Source organism: Lampris incognitus, chromosome 2, assembly GCF_029633865.1.
Source record: "Lampris incognitus isolate fLamInc1 chromosome 2, fLamInc1.hap2, whole genome shotgun sequence".
Classification (NCBI taxonomy): Eukaryota; Metazoa; Chordata; class Actinopteri; order Lampriformes; family Lampridae; genus Lampris; species Lampris incognitus.
In genome coordinates this window covers 124,054,137-124,070,516 of record NC_079212.1, presented here as the reverse complement: position 1 = coordinate 124,070,516, position 16,380 = coordinate 124,054,137, and the positions used below count along the sequence as shown (strand labels likewise).

The window sequence follows — 16,380 nt, the reverse complement described above, 5'->3', positions numbered from 1 at the left end:
TTTTTCGACATGGTTTTGGGAGACTGGCTGTATTTCTTTGCAGAATTTAGCCAAGCTTGAATATTTTTTTCTCATATGAAAAGGCTTCCTTCTTGCCACCCTACCCCATGGTCCAGACATATGAAGAATACTGGAGATTGTCATCACATATAGGGATCAAATAGAACTTGCCAGAAATTCCTGCAGCTCCTTTAATTTTGCCATAGGCCTCTTAGTAGCCTCTCTGACCAGTTTTCTCCTCGTCTTCTCATTTTGGCAGGACATCCTGTTCTTGGTAATGTCAGTTGTGCCATATTTTCTCCACTTGTTGACAATTGTCTTCCCTGTGTTCCATGATATATTTAATGCCTTGGAAATTATTTTGTACCCCTCCCCTAATCGATAGCTTTCAACAATGAGATCCGCTTTTATGCTTTGGAAGCTCTTTGTTGACCATGGCTTTTGCAGTTGGATGCAACATAGACCATGTCAGGAAAAGCCTACTGAAACAGCTGAACTTTATTTAAGGTTAATCACAGTTACTTTAATTGATGGCAGGTGTATACTATTATTGAACATGAGTTTGAATGTGACTGGTTAATTGTGAACACAGCCACATCTCCAATTACAAAAGGTTGTGCACACTTATGCAGCCAGGTTATTGTAGGTTTTGTTTTTGTTTTTCCCTAAAATGTTTGATTGTTTTCCACTTGATTTTTACAGGTTGTAACTTGTAATTTCACAGTGGAAATTTTTTTGACATGATTTATTTTGGTTTCAGTTTTTTACATCACAAAAGTCTGCCACATTAACAGGGGTGTGTAGACCTTTTGTAGCCACGGTATATGTATATATGTCAGTTTTATTCTGCTCATATATGTACATTCAAACCCCTCTGTTCTCCACCCTCCATCCCTTCTTTGTCCATTTCATGTGGTAGACACAAAAGCAGCAACATCCAGCATGGCTCAGTTGGCAGAGGAGAAGACGAAGGAATCCAGTTTGGATACGCAGAAATAGACCCAGCCTTCAGTGCAACATAATGCTGCTTAGATCTGAGCCAGCGCTGCTCGGTGACTGAAGATTGTGTCCACAGTTTTAGATACAGGACCATCAGGGTATCTTTATTTCTCTATGGTCAGGCCTTAGCTACCACCTCAACAACAATGGGAAAAAAAAAGGTTTGTAACACTTATTTTGCCTCAGACTCTTTAGCGAAGTTATGACGGTTTCATTATTGTTAATGTGTTTTCTATAGCTGTCCCTGCACTAAAACCTTAACTAAGTATGAGGCATAGTCTAACAGGCTGTTTGGTAGATTGGGTGGAAAAATGAGAGAATATTTCTTATATCACAATTGTACACAATCATAATGCTAAAGAAAAATGACACACATGCCTAATGTCCCCTTTGATGTCCAAAGACAAGACATGCTCTTATCTGCTATCCTTATAGATTTTTTTTTTGTTATTGTTAAATATGTGCCATGACTTTTGCATTATTGTTCCATATCACAAAGCAATAACATGACTCACTTCATATATCACCATAATTGGATGTGTTGCTTATCAAATTTATTTATTCATATTCAATTTCAGTACACAACAATCTAATTTTGCTCTAACCATTTGAACTAGACTACTCGCTTGTTTGAAAGTTGAATTAAATCCGTTGTGTTTCTCCAAAAATAAACTCAAGAGGACATTATTGGGATTGTATTACGAATCAGTTAATTTTACTCTTATCACTGAGGGTGATGTGGCATGGAACTTTACAGTAGTTCGGCAAGTAGGTTTGTCTATCTATTTAAACCTACATTTTCAGCGTAATGTAGGTTTAAATAGATAGACTGATGAAATTTGGTTAAACTTGTAAAACTCTAATAAACTAGTAGGAGCCACTGAATGTTTTCATTAATCAAGGAAGATAAACAACCCTGGGCCATCTTGCAGTTTCACACCCAAAATGCTTTTGGAAAACTCAGTCCATATCATTGTAACACCTCTCCTACAGTACAATATCTCCCGTCTCGCCAGTCATCACTGTACTTTGGATGAAAACGGAACTAAAAAATACTCAGTAAAACACTTAAAATAACAGACACAAATAATTATCTTTTAATTCTGCTTTAGTTGGTATCAAGAGCAGTCATCATTGTGAACTTCATAAGCTGTCAACACATTTTATCTCCACTAATTAACTATTATTGAAATGGCATTTGTAAGTAGATTAAAGAATGTGACAATCATTTCGAAACCTTCACAATTATATTTCAGAGCATTTTTAAAGAAATAAATAAATGTAAGCCTCACTAAAACAAAACTTGAGCCACCTTAGGGTTGATGTCACTTTACAAGTCTTGTACCTTACAGGAACACTATGAGCAGTCTAATTCCTTGTTGCCAACAAAGACCACTATGTCCACTATCAGCAAAAGAGAGTAAAACATTCCTATGTGACTTTTTTATTTCTTTTTATTTCTTTTGCAGTGTATTTAAGTCCTATATAAAGTTTTTCCTGTTTTGAATAGTGTACATGAATTAGACCTGGGGATTTTTGTTCCAAGTTTATTTGAAATGATTATTGATTACATCTGTAATCTAAAGTTGTTTGATACAATAAAACGTTTAAATTGGTGAAGTGTTTGTTTTGTTGTTGTTGTTTTGTTTTGTTTTTTTGTCACGCTAATCCATTGCATATCTTTTCCCTTTTCCCTTAGTGCCAATGCTTGATTAAACTGATTTTAAAAATGTTTAAACACGTTTTAAAAATGACAAGATTATGTTGGGTAGTCAGTTTCTTAGTGGTGTCTGCATACTTCTATCTTTAGGAAATGGTCCATTTTCAAGTTCAGGACAGAGCATAGCACTTAGTATTGAGTTTAACAAATATGAACAGAAGATTGCAGTTTGACATCATTGCACCATCTGTCATGTGCTTTGTTGATTGTGGCTTCGATTATACACCTCAAATAGCCACCGTGCTGATTAATAATTCAACAGACCAAGGGCCTTATAGAAACATATTCATATTTCATAAATGGTACCAGTTTCTGCAAATTTATTTTGTAATACTCTGCTAGTATGGATAAGATAAGGTGAGCTGGCTCTAGTTACACTTTAAGGTGGCTTGTGTAATAATGTCAAAGCTCTCATGATTGCATAACAGTGGGTATTACAGTGGAAAGCATATTGACATCAATGTAGACATACTGTATATCTCTTGAAAATGTCTTATCTTTGAGACTGAAGTTGTAGTCCTGTTTCTTTTTTAGTGAACAGAGAGAGAATTTCTGTATAAAATAAAACATACAGTCTTACACTTTACCTGATTATTTGTGCAATGGCGTAAGTATGTCTAAATCTACATACACTAAAGATTTTTTTCTGTGAAATGACCCCAGAACTTCACTGTTATTCTACAGTATTCACTCACTCCACTGAAACTGCTGTAACTCCACTGAAACTGCTCAAACCAGAATCGTAAATGATCTTCTACTTGCTATGGATGCTGATTCCACCTCTTGTGCTTTTATGACTGGACCTCACTGCAGCCTTTGACACCACTGATCACAAATTGTTATTTTGGTGACTCTTGCCTAGCTCTCTCTTGGCTTAAGTCCTACTTATCTGAAAGAACATGATGTGTCTACTATAGCAATATTACATCGAAATTATCTGAAGTTAAATATGGCATACCTCAGGCTTCAGTTCTTGGATCTCTACTTTATATTTCACCTCTTGGCCAAATTATACAGTCATGGAATAAATTTCCATTGCTATGCGGGTGATCCTCAGCTTTATGTGCCTATAAGGACTGATGATGGTACTCAAATGACTAATTTAGAGGCCTGCTTAGCTACTGTGAAAAATTGGATGTAACTAAATTTGCTGGTTTTAAATTTGAATAAAACTGAGATGCAGGTTGTTAGCCCTGCAAGACACAGTAAGTAACAGTAACACTCGACAACTCTGTGATTTCGCAAAGTGTGGTAGCCAAACATGCTATGTTACGTTTGATCCCAGCCTTTCCTTTGATAAACACATTAAGGAAATCACCAAGACTGCCTTTTTTCCCCCACTTACATAACATAGCAAAAATTTGGTCTTTCTTGTCCATGGCTGACGCAGAGACTCTAATACATGCATTTGTTTCATCCAGATTTGATTACTGTTATGTTGTTTTCAGATCGGCCACATGCTAGTACTAAAAGTCTTCAGATGGTTCAACATGCTATAGCTAGAATCCTAACTAAAACTAGAAAATTTGACCATATTGGCTTCCTATCCATGTTGGATCAGACTTCAAGGTGCTCCTGCTGACTTATAAAATCCTAAATGGGCTTGCCCTATCATACCTGTCCGATATTCTTAAACCATATATTCCATCTCGAGCTCTCCACTCTCGAAATACAGGGCTCGTAAAGAAGTCAGCTGGTGGTAGGACCTTGTCCTATCGAGCCCCGTTCTTATGGAATAACCTGCCTGCTGCCGTCAGACAATCAAAGTCTGTTGAGTCCTTTAAATCCAAACTTAAAACATCTTTTTTTCTTAACCTACAATTAGTTGCCTAATAATAACAAAAGGGGCTGTGACAGGCCGGAACTAACCATTGCCTGGACTTTATGCTTTTTTCCCCGATATCTAATTTCAATGGCCACCACCGGATACATGTGAATATCCCCATGCACACACCAAATTTCCACCCGCAATGCCCCAGGTCGAACTAGGGTTTGGTGGATCAGCGTCTGCATGCAGCCTGTATCCACCAAAGCCTGATACATACCCCCTTACATACGTACCAGTATGCTGTACCTCCCATCTGGACTGGATGAGGGGGCTTACGGACAGCATCACCTGTCCTATCTCCATCAGTGGACAATGCTTCCGCCAGTTGCCCAGCTTTCCACACTGCCAGCATTCTTGGCGTGATGTCTGAGGCCCTTCCCGACCCACAGCCCCCTGTGGGCTGAGGAGGGCAGAGGCTGGAGCTGGGCCCTGTGGATTAGGGAAGAGGGAGGGGTTAGATCGGGGATGAGGTGTGGGGTGTATGGGCTGCTGCGTGGGAGTGTGTGTGTCTGTGGGGTGCATACTATGTGTATGTGTGTGGGTGCATGTGAGTGTAGTCTTCTGCTTGGGGCTGGGATGGGATGACCTGGCGGCTCGCCATGTCGGTCCCAGGTGGGAAGAGCAAGGTGGTCCTCCACCAGGGCAATAGCCCTGGCCAGGTCCTCAGGACGGTGGCACTGGACCCAGTCGGCCATCACAGGGGGCAAGCAGGTAACAAATTGCTCCAGTGCCACTTGGTGGATGATGTCGTTGATGTCCTGGGGACCTGGTGGTAGCCAACGTCTTGCCATGTCGAGGATCTGCTGCACCAGGATGAAGGGGCAGTCGGGGTCCTACCAGACTCAGTGTCCTGAACTGGCACTGATTTCTATCTGGCATGAGCACCAGCCAGTCCAGGACAGCTCGCCTGATAATTTTCCAAGCCGGTCAGCTGTGCACGGCAGCTTCAGCCTCGTAGGTGAGCAGAGGGGAGCACACGCACAGCCCATGATGATATTGTGGGGATGACTATTGGTACTGTGATGTGATGTATCTGTGCTGTGATGTGATGTATCTGTGATAGCCTGGCGGCCTGTCCAGGGTGTCTCCCCGCCTGCCACCCAGTGACTGCTGGAATAGGCTCCAGCACCCCCCCGAACCCTGACAGCAGGATAAGCGGTTAATACCACCAAGAATCAGATTTTTGATAAATAATCATCAGTAATGCCTATATGATAACTAAATGGGTAAAGGAAAATAATAACAGCTAGAACAGTCATGATAAGATCAGAAAATTACATCACTTTACTGTAATGCAGCCTTTACAACCAGGAAAAGACAACACTTATGCCATACCACGATATTACGATATCCAAAATCCCAGATGATAGCTAGTCTCATATCACAACATCAATATAATATTGATATATTGCCCAGCCCTACTCAAGTTAGCCATTATTTTGGAATAAAGAGTAAGAATGGTGAAGAATTATCATTGCCATGGACAGTGTACTCAGGCAAGGGGTCGTAATCTACCAGATTCTCCTGATTGAACAACAGTAGCTTCTCTGCATCATTGTAAAGCTATAGATACCCATGTCAGGAAGACGCATGGCATGCATGGCATGATATTTTTCAGCCGTAAAATATACTGCTGGGGTCCGGGTAGCATAGCGGTCTAGTCCATTGCCTACCAACATGGGGATCACCAGTTCAAATCCCCATGTTACCTCCAGCTTGGTTGGGTGTCCCTACAGACACAATTGGCCGTATCTGCAGGTGGGAAGCCAGACGTGAGTATGTGTCCTGGTTGCTGCACTAGCGCCTCCTCTGGTCGGTCAGGGTGCCTGTTTGGGGGGAAGGGGGAATGGGGGGAATAGTGTGATCCTCCCACGCACTACGTCCCCCTGGCGAAACTCCTCAATGGCAAGTGAAAAGAAGCAGCTGGCGACTCCACATGTATTGGAGGAGGCATGTGGTAATGTGCAGCCCTCCCTCGGCAGAGTGGGTGGGGCAGTGAACCAGGATGGCTCGGAAGAGTGGAGTAATTGGACGGATACAATTGGGGAGAAAAAGGGGAAAATATATATATATACACTCACCGGCCACTTTATTAGGCACACCTGTCCAACTGCTCGTTAACGCAAATTTCTAATCAGCCAATCACATGGCAGCAACTCAATGCATTTAGGCATGTAGACATGGTCAAGACGATCTGCTGCAGTTCAAACCGAGCATCAGAATGGGCAAGAAAGGTGATTTAAGTGACTTTGAACGTGGCATGGTTGTTGGTGCCAGACGGGCTGGTCTGAGTATTTCAGAAACTGCTGATCTACTGGGATTTTCACGCACACCCATCTCTGGGGTTTACAGAGAATGGTCCGAAAAAGAGAAAATATCCAGTGAGCGGCAGTTCTGTGGGCGAAAATGCCTTGTTGATGCCAGAGGCCAGAGAAGAATGGCCAGACTGGTTCGAGCTGATAGAAACGCAACAGTAACTCAAATAACCACTCATTACAACCGAGGTATGCAGAAGAGCATTTCTGAACGCACAACACGTCGAACCTTGAGGCAGATGGGCTACAGCAGCAGAAGACCACACCAGGTGCCACTCCTGTCAGCTAAGAACAGGAAACTGAGGCTACAATTCGCACAGGCTCACCAAAATTGGACAATAGAAGATTGGAAAAACGTTGCCTGGTCTGATGAGTCTCGATTTCTGCTGCGACATTCGGATGGTAGGGTCAGAATTTGGCGTCAACAACATGAAAGCATGGATCTATCCTGCCTTGTATTAACGGTTCAGGCTGGTGGTGGTGGTGTAATGGTGTGGGGGATATTTCCTTGGCACACTTTGGGCCCCTTAGTACCAACTGAGCATCGTGTCAACGCCACAGCCTACCTGAGTATTGTTGCTGACCATGTCCATCCCTTTATGACCAACGTGTTCCCATCTTCTGATGGCTACTTCCAGCAGGATAACGCGCCATGTCATAAAGCTCAAATCATCTCAGACTGGTTTCTTGAACATGACAATGAGTTCACTGTATTCAAATGGCCTCCACAGTCACCAGATCTCAATCCAATAGAGCACCTTTGGGATGTGGTTGACCGGGAGATTCGCATCATGGATGTGCAGCCGACAAATCTGCAGCAACTGCGTGATGCTATCATGTCAATATGGACCAAACTCTCTGAGGAATGTTTCCAGTACCTTGTTGAATCTATGCCACGAAGGATTAAGGCAGTTCTGAAGGCAAAAGGGGGTCCAACCCGGTACTAGCAAGGTGTACCTAATAAAGTGGCCAGTGAGTGTATATATATATATATATATACACTACCGTTCAAAAGTTTGGGATCACCCAAACAATTTCGTGTTTTCCATGAAAAGTCACACTTATTCACCACCATATGTTGTGAAATGAATAGAAAATAGAGTCAAGACATTGACAAGGTTAGAAATAATGATTTGTATTGGAAATAAGATTTTTTTTACATCAAACTTTGCTTTCGTCAAAGAATCCTCCATTTGCAGCAATTACAGCATTGCAGACCTTTGGCATTCTAGCTGTTAATTTGTTGAGGTAATCTAGAGAAATTGCACCCCACGCTTCCAGAAGCAGCTCCCACAAGTTGGATTGGTTGGATGGGCACTTCTTTGAGCAGATTGAGTTTCTGGAGCATCACATTTGTGGGGTCAATTAAACGCTCAAAATGGCCAGAAAAAGAGAACTTTCATCTGAAACTCGACAGTCTATTCTTGTTCTTAGAAATGAAGGCTATTCCATGCGAGAAATTGCTAAGAAATTGAAGATTTCCTACACCGGTGTGTACTACTCCCTTCAGAGGACAGCACAAACAGGCTCTAACAGGTACTATTTAATGAAGATGCCAGTTGGGGACCTGTGAGGCGTCTGTTTCTCAAACTAGAGACTCTAATGTACTTATCTTCTTGCTCAGTTGTGCAACGCGGCCTCCCACTTCTTTTTCTACTCTGGTTAGAGCCTGTTTGTGCTGTCCTCTGAAGGGAGTAGTACACACCGGTGTAGGAAATCTTCAATTTCTTAGCAATTTCTCGCATGGAATAGCCTTCATTTCTAAGAACAAGAATAGACTGTCGAGTTTCAGATGAAAGTTCTCTTTTTCTGGCCATTTTGAGCGTTTAATTGACCCCACAAATGTGATGCTCCAGAAACTCAATCTGCTCAAAGAAGTGCCCATCCAACCAATCCAACTTGTGGGAGCTGCTTCTGGAAGCGTGGGGTGCAATTTCTCCAGATTACCTCAACAAATTAACAGCTAGAATGCCAAAGGTCTGCAATGCTGTAATTGCTGCAAATGGAGGATTCTTTGACGAAAGCAAAGTTTGATGTAAAAAAAATCTTATTTCAAATACAAATCATTATTTCTAACCTTGTCAATGTCTTGACTCTATTTTCTATTCATTTCACAACATATGGTGGTGAATAAGTGTGACTTTTCATGGAAAACACAAAATTGTTTGGGTGATCCCAAACTTTTGAACGGTAGTGTATATATATATACTGCTGAATCCTTATGAACGAGAACCACTTTGATTTTTCCAATTACAAGCCCTTCATCGTCATCATTGATCACAATGAACATGTTCTTTTTGTATTTTGGACCCTTCATGGTCACTTCATGGGCTATCAGTGTTTACAGCCTCAAATTTATGATTTACAACCGCCTCTCTGATGTGATCATTGTAGTTGACTGAGAAAAATGGTGTGCCCTTCTCCACTAAAACAGCTGGAGGGAAGAAGTTGTCAACACTCAAAAATGCCTGTAGAAGCTGATGTCTCTCTGCAAGCGTAGCACATGGATTCTTAAAGTTACCCAATTTCCTCAAACACTGTTTAAACATACGTATGAGTGTTTCGGGGCACCCCAGCAGCTCACCTGGTAGAGTGCGCACCAAATATAAGGTTGAGTCTTTACCGCAGCGGCCTGGGTTTGAATCCGGTCCTAGCCCCTTGCTGCAAATCATCCCCTCTCTCTCCCCTGCTTTTCTTGTCCCTCTCTACTATCCTATCAACAACAACAAAAAGAGCAGATAATGCCAAAAATAAAAAAAATGTTTGTTTGTTCTCAAATCTTAATGTCCATAGAATGAGCTCTGGATAATGACAATGAGCTCTGGATAATGACTGATATCATGATGTGTGGGCTTCAGTGGGCGGCCAGGAAAGGCTTGCTTTCAGCAATGCAAATATTCATTACTCAGAACTCTCAGATATGTTGTCTGGCCAGTTGAAATGGCTGGTGCACAAATGAGCACCACAACTCTTAATTTGTAAAACCAACTGCCATTGTAACATTAACCACCTATTCTTCTGAATAGGTGGTTAATGTACAATGCCAGATCAGAGGATACAATGACTTCAAATAGATCATGGCCAAGACATGGAGGTAACCCTGGCTGACATACATGGAAGTATGTGAGCATATTAAACACAGTCAAATTTAACAACTCCACTTGATGAAGACTGTCCTTCACTGCTCTGAACATGATCACTGCATGACTGCATTGCGCGGTTATTGCCCTGGATAGGAGAATCTGCATTGAATGCCTCTCTGTTTATATCACAATATCTGCAGAAGTGTGAACTCTTGCTGAAATTCTCAATGAAGCCTCTTATGTTATGTGAGCCTAGGTTGTCCCCTGCAATGGCACACAAAGCTCCCTTGTAGACCTTTCCACCAGACAGGGTAACGCCATTGAGCTCAAGATCTTTTAAGGTCTTTGACCAGGGAGCCCAAACACAAGTCTCGACCAAAATACTTTGTCCTGTTCTCTACAGAGAAAAATAAGTTGCATGTGGTCAGTTCTCGGTCTACTATTGTGTGGCATTAAATCTGCAAGCATGAGATACACTGCAAGTATCTTGTGTTCTTTTCTTCCCAGATCCCACTGGGTTTACCACTTCCAATGCATCCTGATATAGGATCAAGCTCAATGATGAGCCCTCTGTCTGGAAGAACACTTTCTCTGCAATATTTCTGCGATCCCACACATCCCAAAGAATATCCTTAGAACCAATATTGGAGTGAATTTGCTTATATTGTTCCCACACTGACTCACAATGAAAGATTCAGTTGTCTAATAGGACCATACTGAGCAAAACACTCTTTGCCTGGCTCATTCTGACCTAGACAGATCTGAACTGGCTCAGCATAATTGAAGCTGTTCTTGAAAAGTTTTCCTTTTCTGGTCAGTTTTCAATGACATTTCAGGACATTGATCACATTGGTTTTGTCAGCTTCTGAAACCCCATGTGTAACCAACTTGTCTTTCAGTTTGAAAAGCAAATGTGTCTGGCTTATGTCATGTATTTCCTGAAAATCTTCAACAGCTGTCTGAATGACAGAGGACAGAAGCAACAACTTTGCTTAGATAGATAGATAGTTAGTTTTTATTATACATGGACAACAACAGACACACCACATATCATCATGAACAATACAGTTACACAATAACAGAAACAAAAATTTCAGGCATAACAGGTGAATGGTGGTATTTATGCCAATGGTGTGCGAGGAGGGGACTATAGGGAGGAATTCAGAGTCCTGATGGCTAGGGGAAAAAAAGCTGTTTGTGAAGCGTTTAGTCTTAGTGGACAGTGACCTGTAGCGCCTCCCTGAGGGAAGGAGCTGGAAGAGGTGATGAGCAGGACGTTAGGGGTCGGGGATGATCTTCTTTGCTTGCTTTACAGTCCGGTTAGTATGTAGAGATTCAACTGAGGGGAGTGGGTTGCCTATGATTTTGGATGCCTTGTTGACAAGCCGCTGCAGTTTTTTTCTGTGTTTGACTGTCTGTGCCGCCGTACCATACTGTAATAGAAGATGTTACGATGGACTCGATAATGGCTGAGTAAAACAGAATGAGCAGGTGATGTTTGATCTGGTATTTTTTAAGCTGCGTAAGAAGGTAAAGTCGTTGTTGAGCTTTTGCAATGACATGTTGTTCAGTGTTAATTTTCCATTTCAGGTATTGCTGATGTATGTTCTAAGGAATTTAAAAGAGTCGGTGTTGGTGTTGGGGTCTCCATTCATTTGTATGGGTGTTTTAGGATTCAACATGCATCGCAAGTCATTAATGAGTTCTTGGGTTTTGGCTGTGTTAAGCAGAAGATTGTTGAAGATTGTCTTGCAATTTCAAATAAAGCAGGACTACATTTTTCAAGAACAGGGATTCATCAACATTTTCTGCATAAACCTCTGATGGCTCATCATCACCTGCGTCACTGGGAGGATCAATATGCATATCAGACTGCTCTTGTTCACACTCATGGGAGATGCCAGGTTTCACAATTGAATCAACCAGATTTTCCTCAGCACCACTGTTATGTTTCCTACTCATGTGAGACGTGAATCTGGATAAAACAGTAAAGCTTTTGTCACAGTGTCTATAAGGACAAGCAACCGTTTCCCCCTCTCTGATGTGTATTTTCAAATAAGAGTAAAAGGATTTCCAAGTTCTCACACCTTGTGTAACTGACTAACAACTGTTTTCTGTCTCTGCGTTGAGTAGTTGAGTGAGACACATACACCATCTTATATAGCAGGAAAATATAAGAAACATAGTGTGGTAGTATTTAGTAGCATCGACTGTTATTTTGCGGATAGCAAACTGCGCTTCCGCCTGGGCGAACCACGTCGTTGCCGATGACTCCCAGAACTCTGGCAATTTGAGAGAAACCGCGTTGATTTCGTCAACCATGTTCGTTCGAAAGATTGTCTCTGATAACTACCAAGAGACAAACGTCGGGGTCACCAGTGTAGAGGAGCTCATGCAGGAGTCGTGACAACTTTCTCTTTCGGCTACACAACGTGCACCATTTATTCCTTCCACCATTACAACAAAAAACCCGCGCAGCGGAAGTGTGTCACTGTAAACCCGAACCGAGGAAACAGCAGCTGTAAACTAATGTTCCTACTAGCTCAATAAGGGGAATTATGTATCCCCATAACCACTACAATAGGCTAAATATTTCAAACCAGCATACCTTCACAGGAAAAAGAAAGAAAAGAAACACGGGCAACAGTCACATATCTTTTCCTTAGCATCTCTCCATACTACAATAATAATGTAACGTGCATGGATAAGAAGACACGCTGGCCGCTGGCTCGCGGGTCTGACCCTTTAGTCGAGCGGTTAGCGATGTCTCCTGCGGCTGTGGCGACGGTATCTCGGACTGCCCCCCGAATTCGCTACATTGGTGTCAGAAGTGGGATGGAGCGACCGTAAGGCCATCGGAAGCGTAGGCGCCCTGAGGCGTGAAGGAGCTGATATGCTTAAGCGCGGGGACGCGCTTCCCGAAGGAGGATGGTAGTGTAACGTGCATGGATAAGACACGCTGACCGCTGGCTCGCGGGTCTGACCCTTTAGTCGAGCGGTTAGCGATGCCTCCTGTGCGGGCGATATGGGTTCGCGTCCCGGCCGCGGCAGTTCCTGTGGTTACGTTGTCCCCCGAATTCGCTACAATAATAATAATAAAACTACAAAACTCACGTGAAACACGCTACAAAACATCGCATCACCTACGAGGAGATGCTATTAAAATCCAACCATTGCATGCTGCCTATTAACTTAAGAGACCAACGTGCACAAAGCCCCGTTGAAGCTAGCACTATGCTAATTAAATTAGCCAAATTTACACACACACATGTATAATATGGTCTAAATCAAAATTACAAGTTATTTATACAATGAAGGATAAACCAATAAGCTCGTTAGCACCTCACATTACTGTGTGTAGCACCATAATATAAATGTAAGCAAAAAAAAAGTAATGTAGCCGGTTATTTTCTTACACGGTGCGGGATTCGGTACGGGATGTACTGCACCACAAGGCGACATCACAAACCGCTCGGCTAAAGGGGCAGACCCGTTACCTAGGGGCTAACGTGTATTATTAGTAGTTTACAGTAAGATAATTGAGTGGGCATTAGAAAATGTTACCCACCAAGCATACGCGCTCACAGAAGCTAGGCTCAGAGGTGTCACACCAGAACAGCGCCCCCAGGGCAACAAAATGTGTGCGATGAAAACCGCTAGGGTAGAATCTAGTATTTACAGGTAGGAACTAATTTGGGGGACGTTCACAACAATTAACAAATATTTCAGGGAAAATAAAGAAATTGAATAAAATAAGAAATTACCTTCGGCTGCTGCAATGAACGGCGACTTTTATTTTGACACGGAAGGAAGTTGAGTTTGGCAGTTGTCCATAGGCCACGAAGAAGAAAAAAACAATTCACGAGGAAGAAGAAAGACGAGAAGGAGCTTATTTAATTAAGATTTTAGAATTTTTATTTTTATCCATTTATTTATTCAAGAAGAAGAAGAAGAGTGTGGCGTGAGCTGCAGATGCGTGCTAACTGAGAGCCAACTAGTCGCAATTAAACCAAAATTGGAGCGGGGAGGGCGTCATCCGGCTGGCCGTCTACAGGGATGCTACTGGTGGGCTAATTAATCCTTTTGTGTCGTTAGAATTCATTGCTGGTTAGCGTTACTATTATAATTCACTGCTAGTTAGCATTCTGGTATTAGGCTAATGTTTAAACGGTTAGCTATTCACTCAGATTGCCTTGCTGTGTAGTTTATCTCGTGTAATTCAGTTAGCTTGAGGTTAGCCATGTTCTGTGCAGTTAAGTGCAATGTGTATGGTTATAGATCGATTTAATTTGGTAAAGGATGTAGAATATGAGAGATTCATTTTGGTCATACCCTTAAAAAGAACAATTAAGTAAAAAAATCAGTTTTTTTTCTGTACTTGTGGAATGGAATTAGCAGTAATGGCAGAATTTCCCCCCCACTCTCCTTGTATTGTAAAGGTTTTCAACCTAACAATACGATCATCAAAAAATTTGAAAGTTGAAATAATTAAATTAAAGCAAGACTAGCTATTGCTGTTTGAGTTGTGCCATAAATTCCCTGTGGTTGGCCAAAGCCTTTTTCAAGTTTGGGCAGGAGCTGAAGCAAATTCCCTTAACTTGACAGCTACACTTGCTCTGCAGAAGTCAACATGTTAGTTCAACAACGTAGGTCCTAGGCCTAACCACATACTTTTCTTTATGTCTGTAAATGTGACACTTAAAAGTTGAAAAGTTTTGAAAAGTGCAACTGCAATCTGGCAAAACACATAAAAGTTAAATTAGGTGTATTTTTGAATTCCCATGTGCCTTACATAGGCCAATATCGTGGCACAGTTAGGACCACAGACCTGACAGGGGAACATTTTTGCTGCCAATGTGGGAAAAATAAAGCAGCCCACACAATTGCCAGATTTAAGCTCCAGACTTTCAATTCCATTTTATCATGAGCGTGGGTTTGGTTAGGAGGACATAGTTTCAACTGCTGACATGACACAATCATATCACATGCACAAGCTGTGTTTTCACATGTGAGGATGTGATATATGGGGGTTAAATGTCCTGTTGTCGACTCAAAAATGTTCTAAGTCTCTCATGTGTGAAGGTGTTTGTAGGCCCAATACAGACAATTGGTCATGATTATTAACTGGTAACAGTCTTTTTTTTTGTCAACGAATGAGCAAAAGACAGCATATGTAATACAATTCCAACAAAAAAGCAACAGAGTGAAATTATTTTATGAATGTCAGTGACGCATCACATTTGGTCCCCCCCCCTTTTCTCCCCAATTGTATCCGGCCAATTACCCCATTCTTCCGAGCCGTCCCGGTCGCTGCTCCACCCCCTCTGCCGATCCGGGGAGGGCTGCAGATTACTATATGCTTCCTCCAATACATGTGGAGTCACCAGCCGCTTCTTTTCACCTGACAGTGAGGAGTTCCCACGTGCTACCAGGACGTAGTGCGTGGGAGGATTACGCTATTCCCCCCAGTTCTCCCTCCCCCCTGAACCGGCGCCCCGACTGACCAGAGGAGGCGCTATTGCAGCGACCAGGACACATGCCCACATCTGGCTTCCCACCTGCAGACACGGGCAATTGTGTCTATAGGGACGCCTGACCAAGCCGGAGGTAACACGGGGATTTGAACTGGCGATTCCCGTGTTGGTAGGCAATGGAATAGATGCCATGCCGCCGTCAACACCCCATTGCTCTCATTGACCAATAGAACAAGAAGGAAACAGTCCATTATTATGACATAAGAATGTATTCTTAATTCTTTAAGTTTTTTAGTCTAAAATTTTACAGCGACCAGGACTTAAATTTCACTTTAATGCAACTCCATGTCTAATAATAAGATAGAAAAGCTGAAATCCACAGGCTTTAAATTGGTGAAAGAAAACAATCCCTCTTTACACTTGCTGATGAAGTTCGTTCAGAATTAGAATTTTCTCCTCCCTCATTTTCTTTAAAGAGGTAGTAAACCCTTTTTTTGCGCTGGAAGCTTGTTGGTATGACTCTTGGGTGGAAGGCCTGGTTGCACTGGTGAAAAATAAATTCAGCAATAAAAAAAAAAACCCCATCACATGGCCACTTTGAGGGTGGAAAACGCACATTACAATCAACCCCCTTTGGAGATTGCGTACATATTTCATTCATTCATTATGCAAACCGCTTATCCTTACCCAGGGTTGTGGGGATGCTGGATCCTATCCCAACAGTCAAGGAGACGGGGAGACACCCTGGACAGGCCGCCAGGCCATCACAGGGCCGACACACACTTTCACACCTAGGGGCAATTTAGTATGGCCAAGTCACCTGACCTACATGTCTTTGGACTGTGGGAGGAAACCAGAGCACCCAGAGGAAACCCACGCAGACACGGGAGAACACGCAAACTCCACACAGAGGAAGACCCGGGATGACCCCCAAGGTTGGACTACCGCTGGGCTCGAACCC

General features: G+C 42.4%; 1 protein-coding gene across 2 annotated transcripts in view; it reads left to right on the top strand.

Moving 5' to 3' along the window:
• LOC130107904 (protein phosphatase 1 regulatory subunit 1A-like) overlaps positions 1 to 2,615 on the top strand; it is an 82,077-nt gene extending 79,462 nt beyond the window's left edge. For both annotated transcript variants that reach the window (XM_056274702.1, XM_056274701.1), the window contains exon 7: positions 920 to 2,615. In XM_056274702.1, coding sequence (XP_056130677.1) covers positions 920 to 999 — 80 coding nt within the window. In that variant the 3' untranslated portion in view covers positions 1,000 to 2,615. The remainder of the gene's footprint in view (positions 1 to 919) is intronic.
• The last annotated feature ends 13,765 nt before the right edge of the window (positions 2,616 to 16,380 follow it).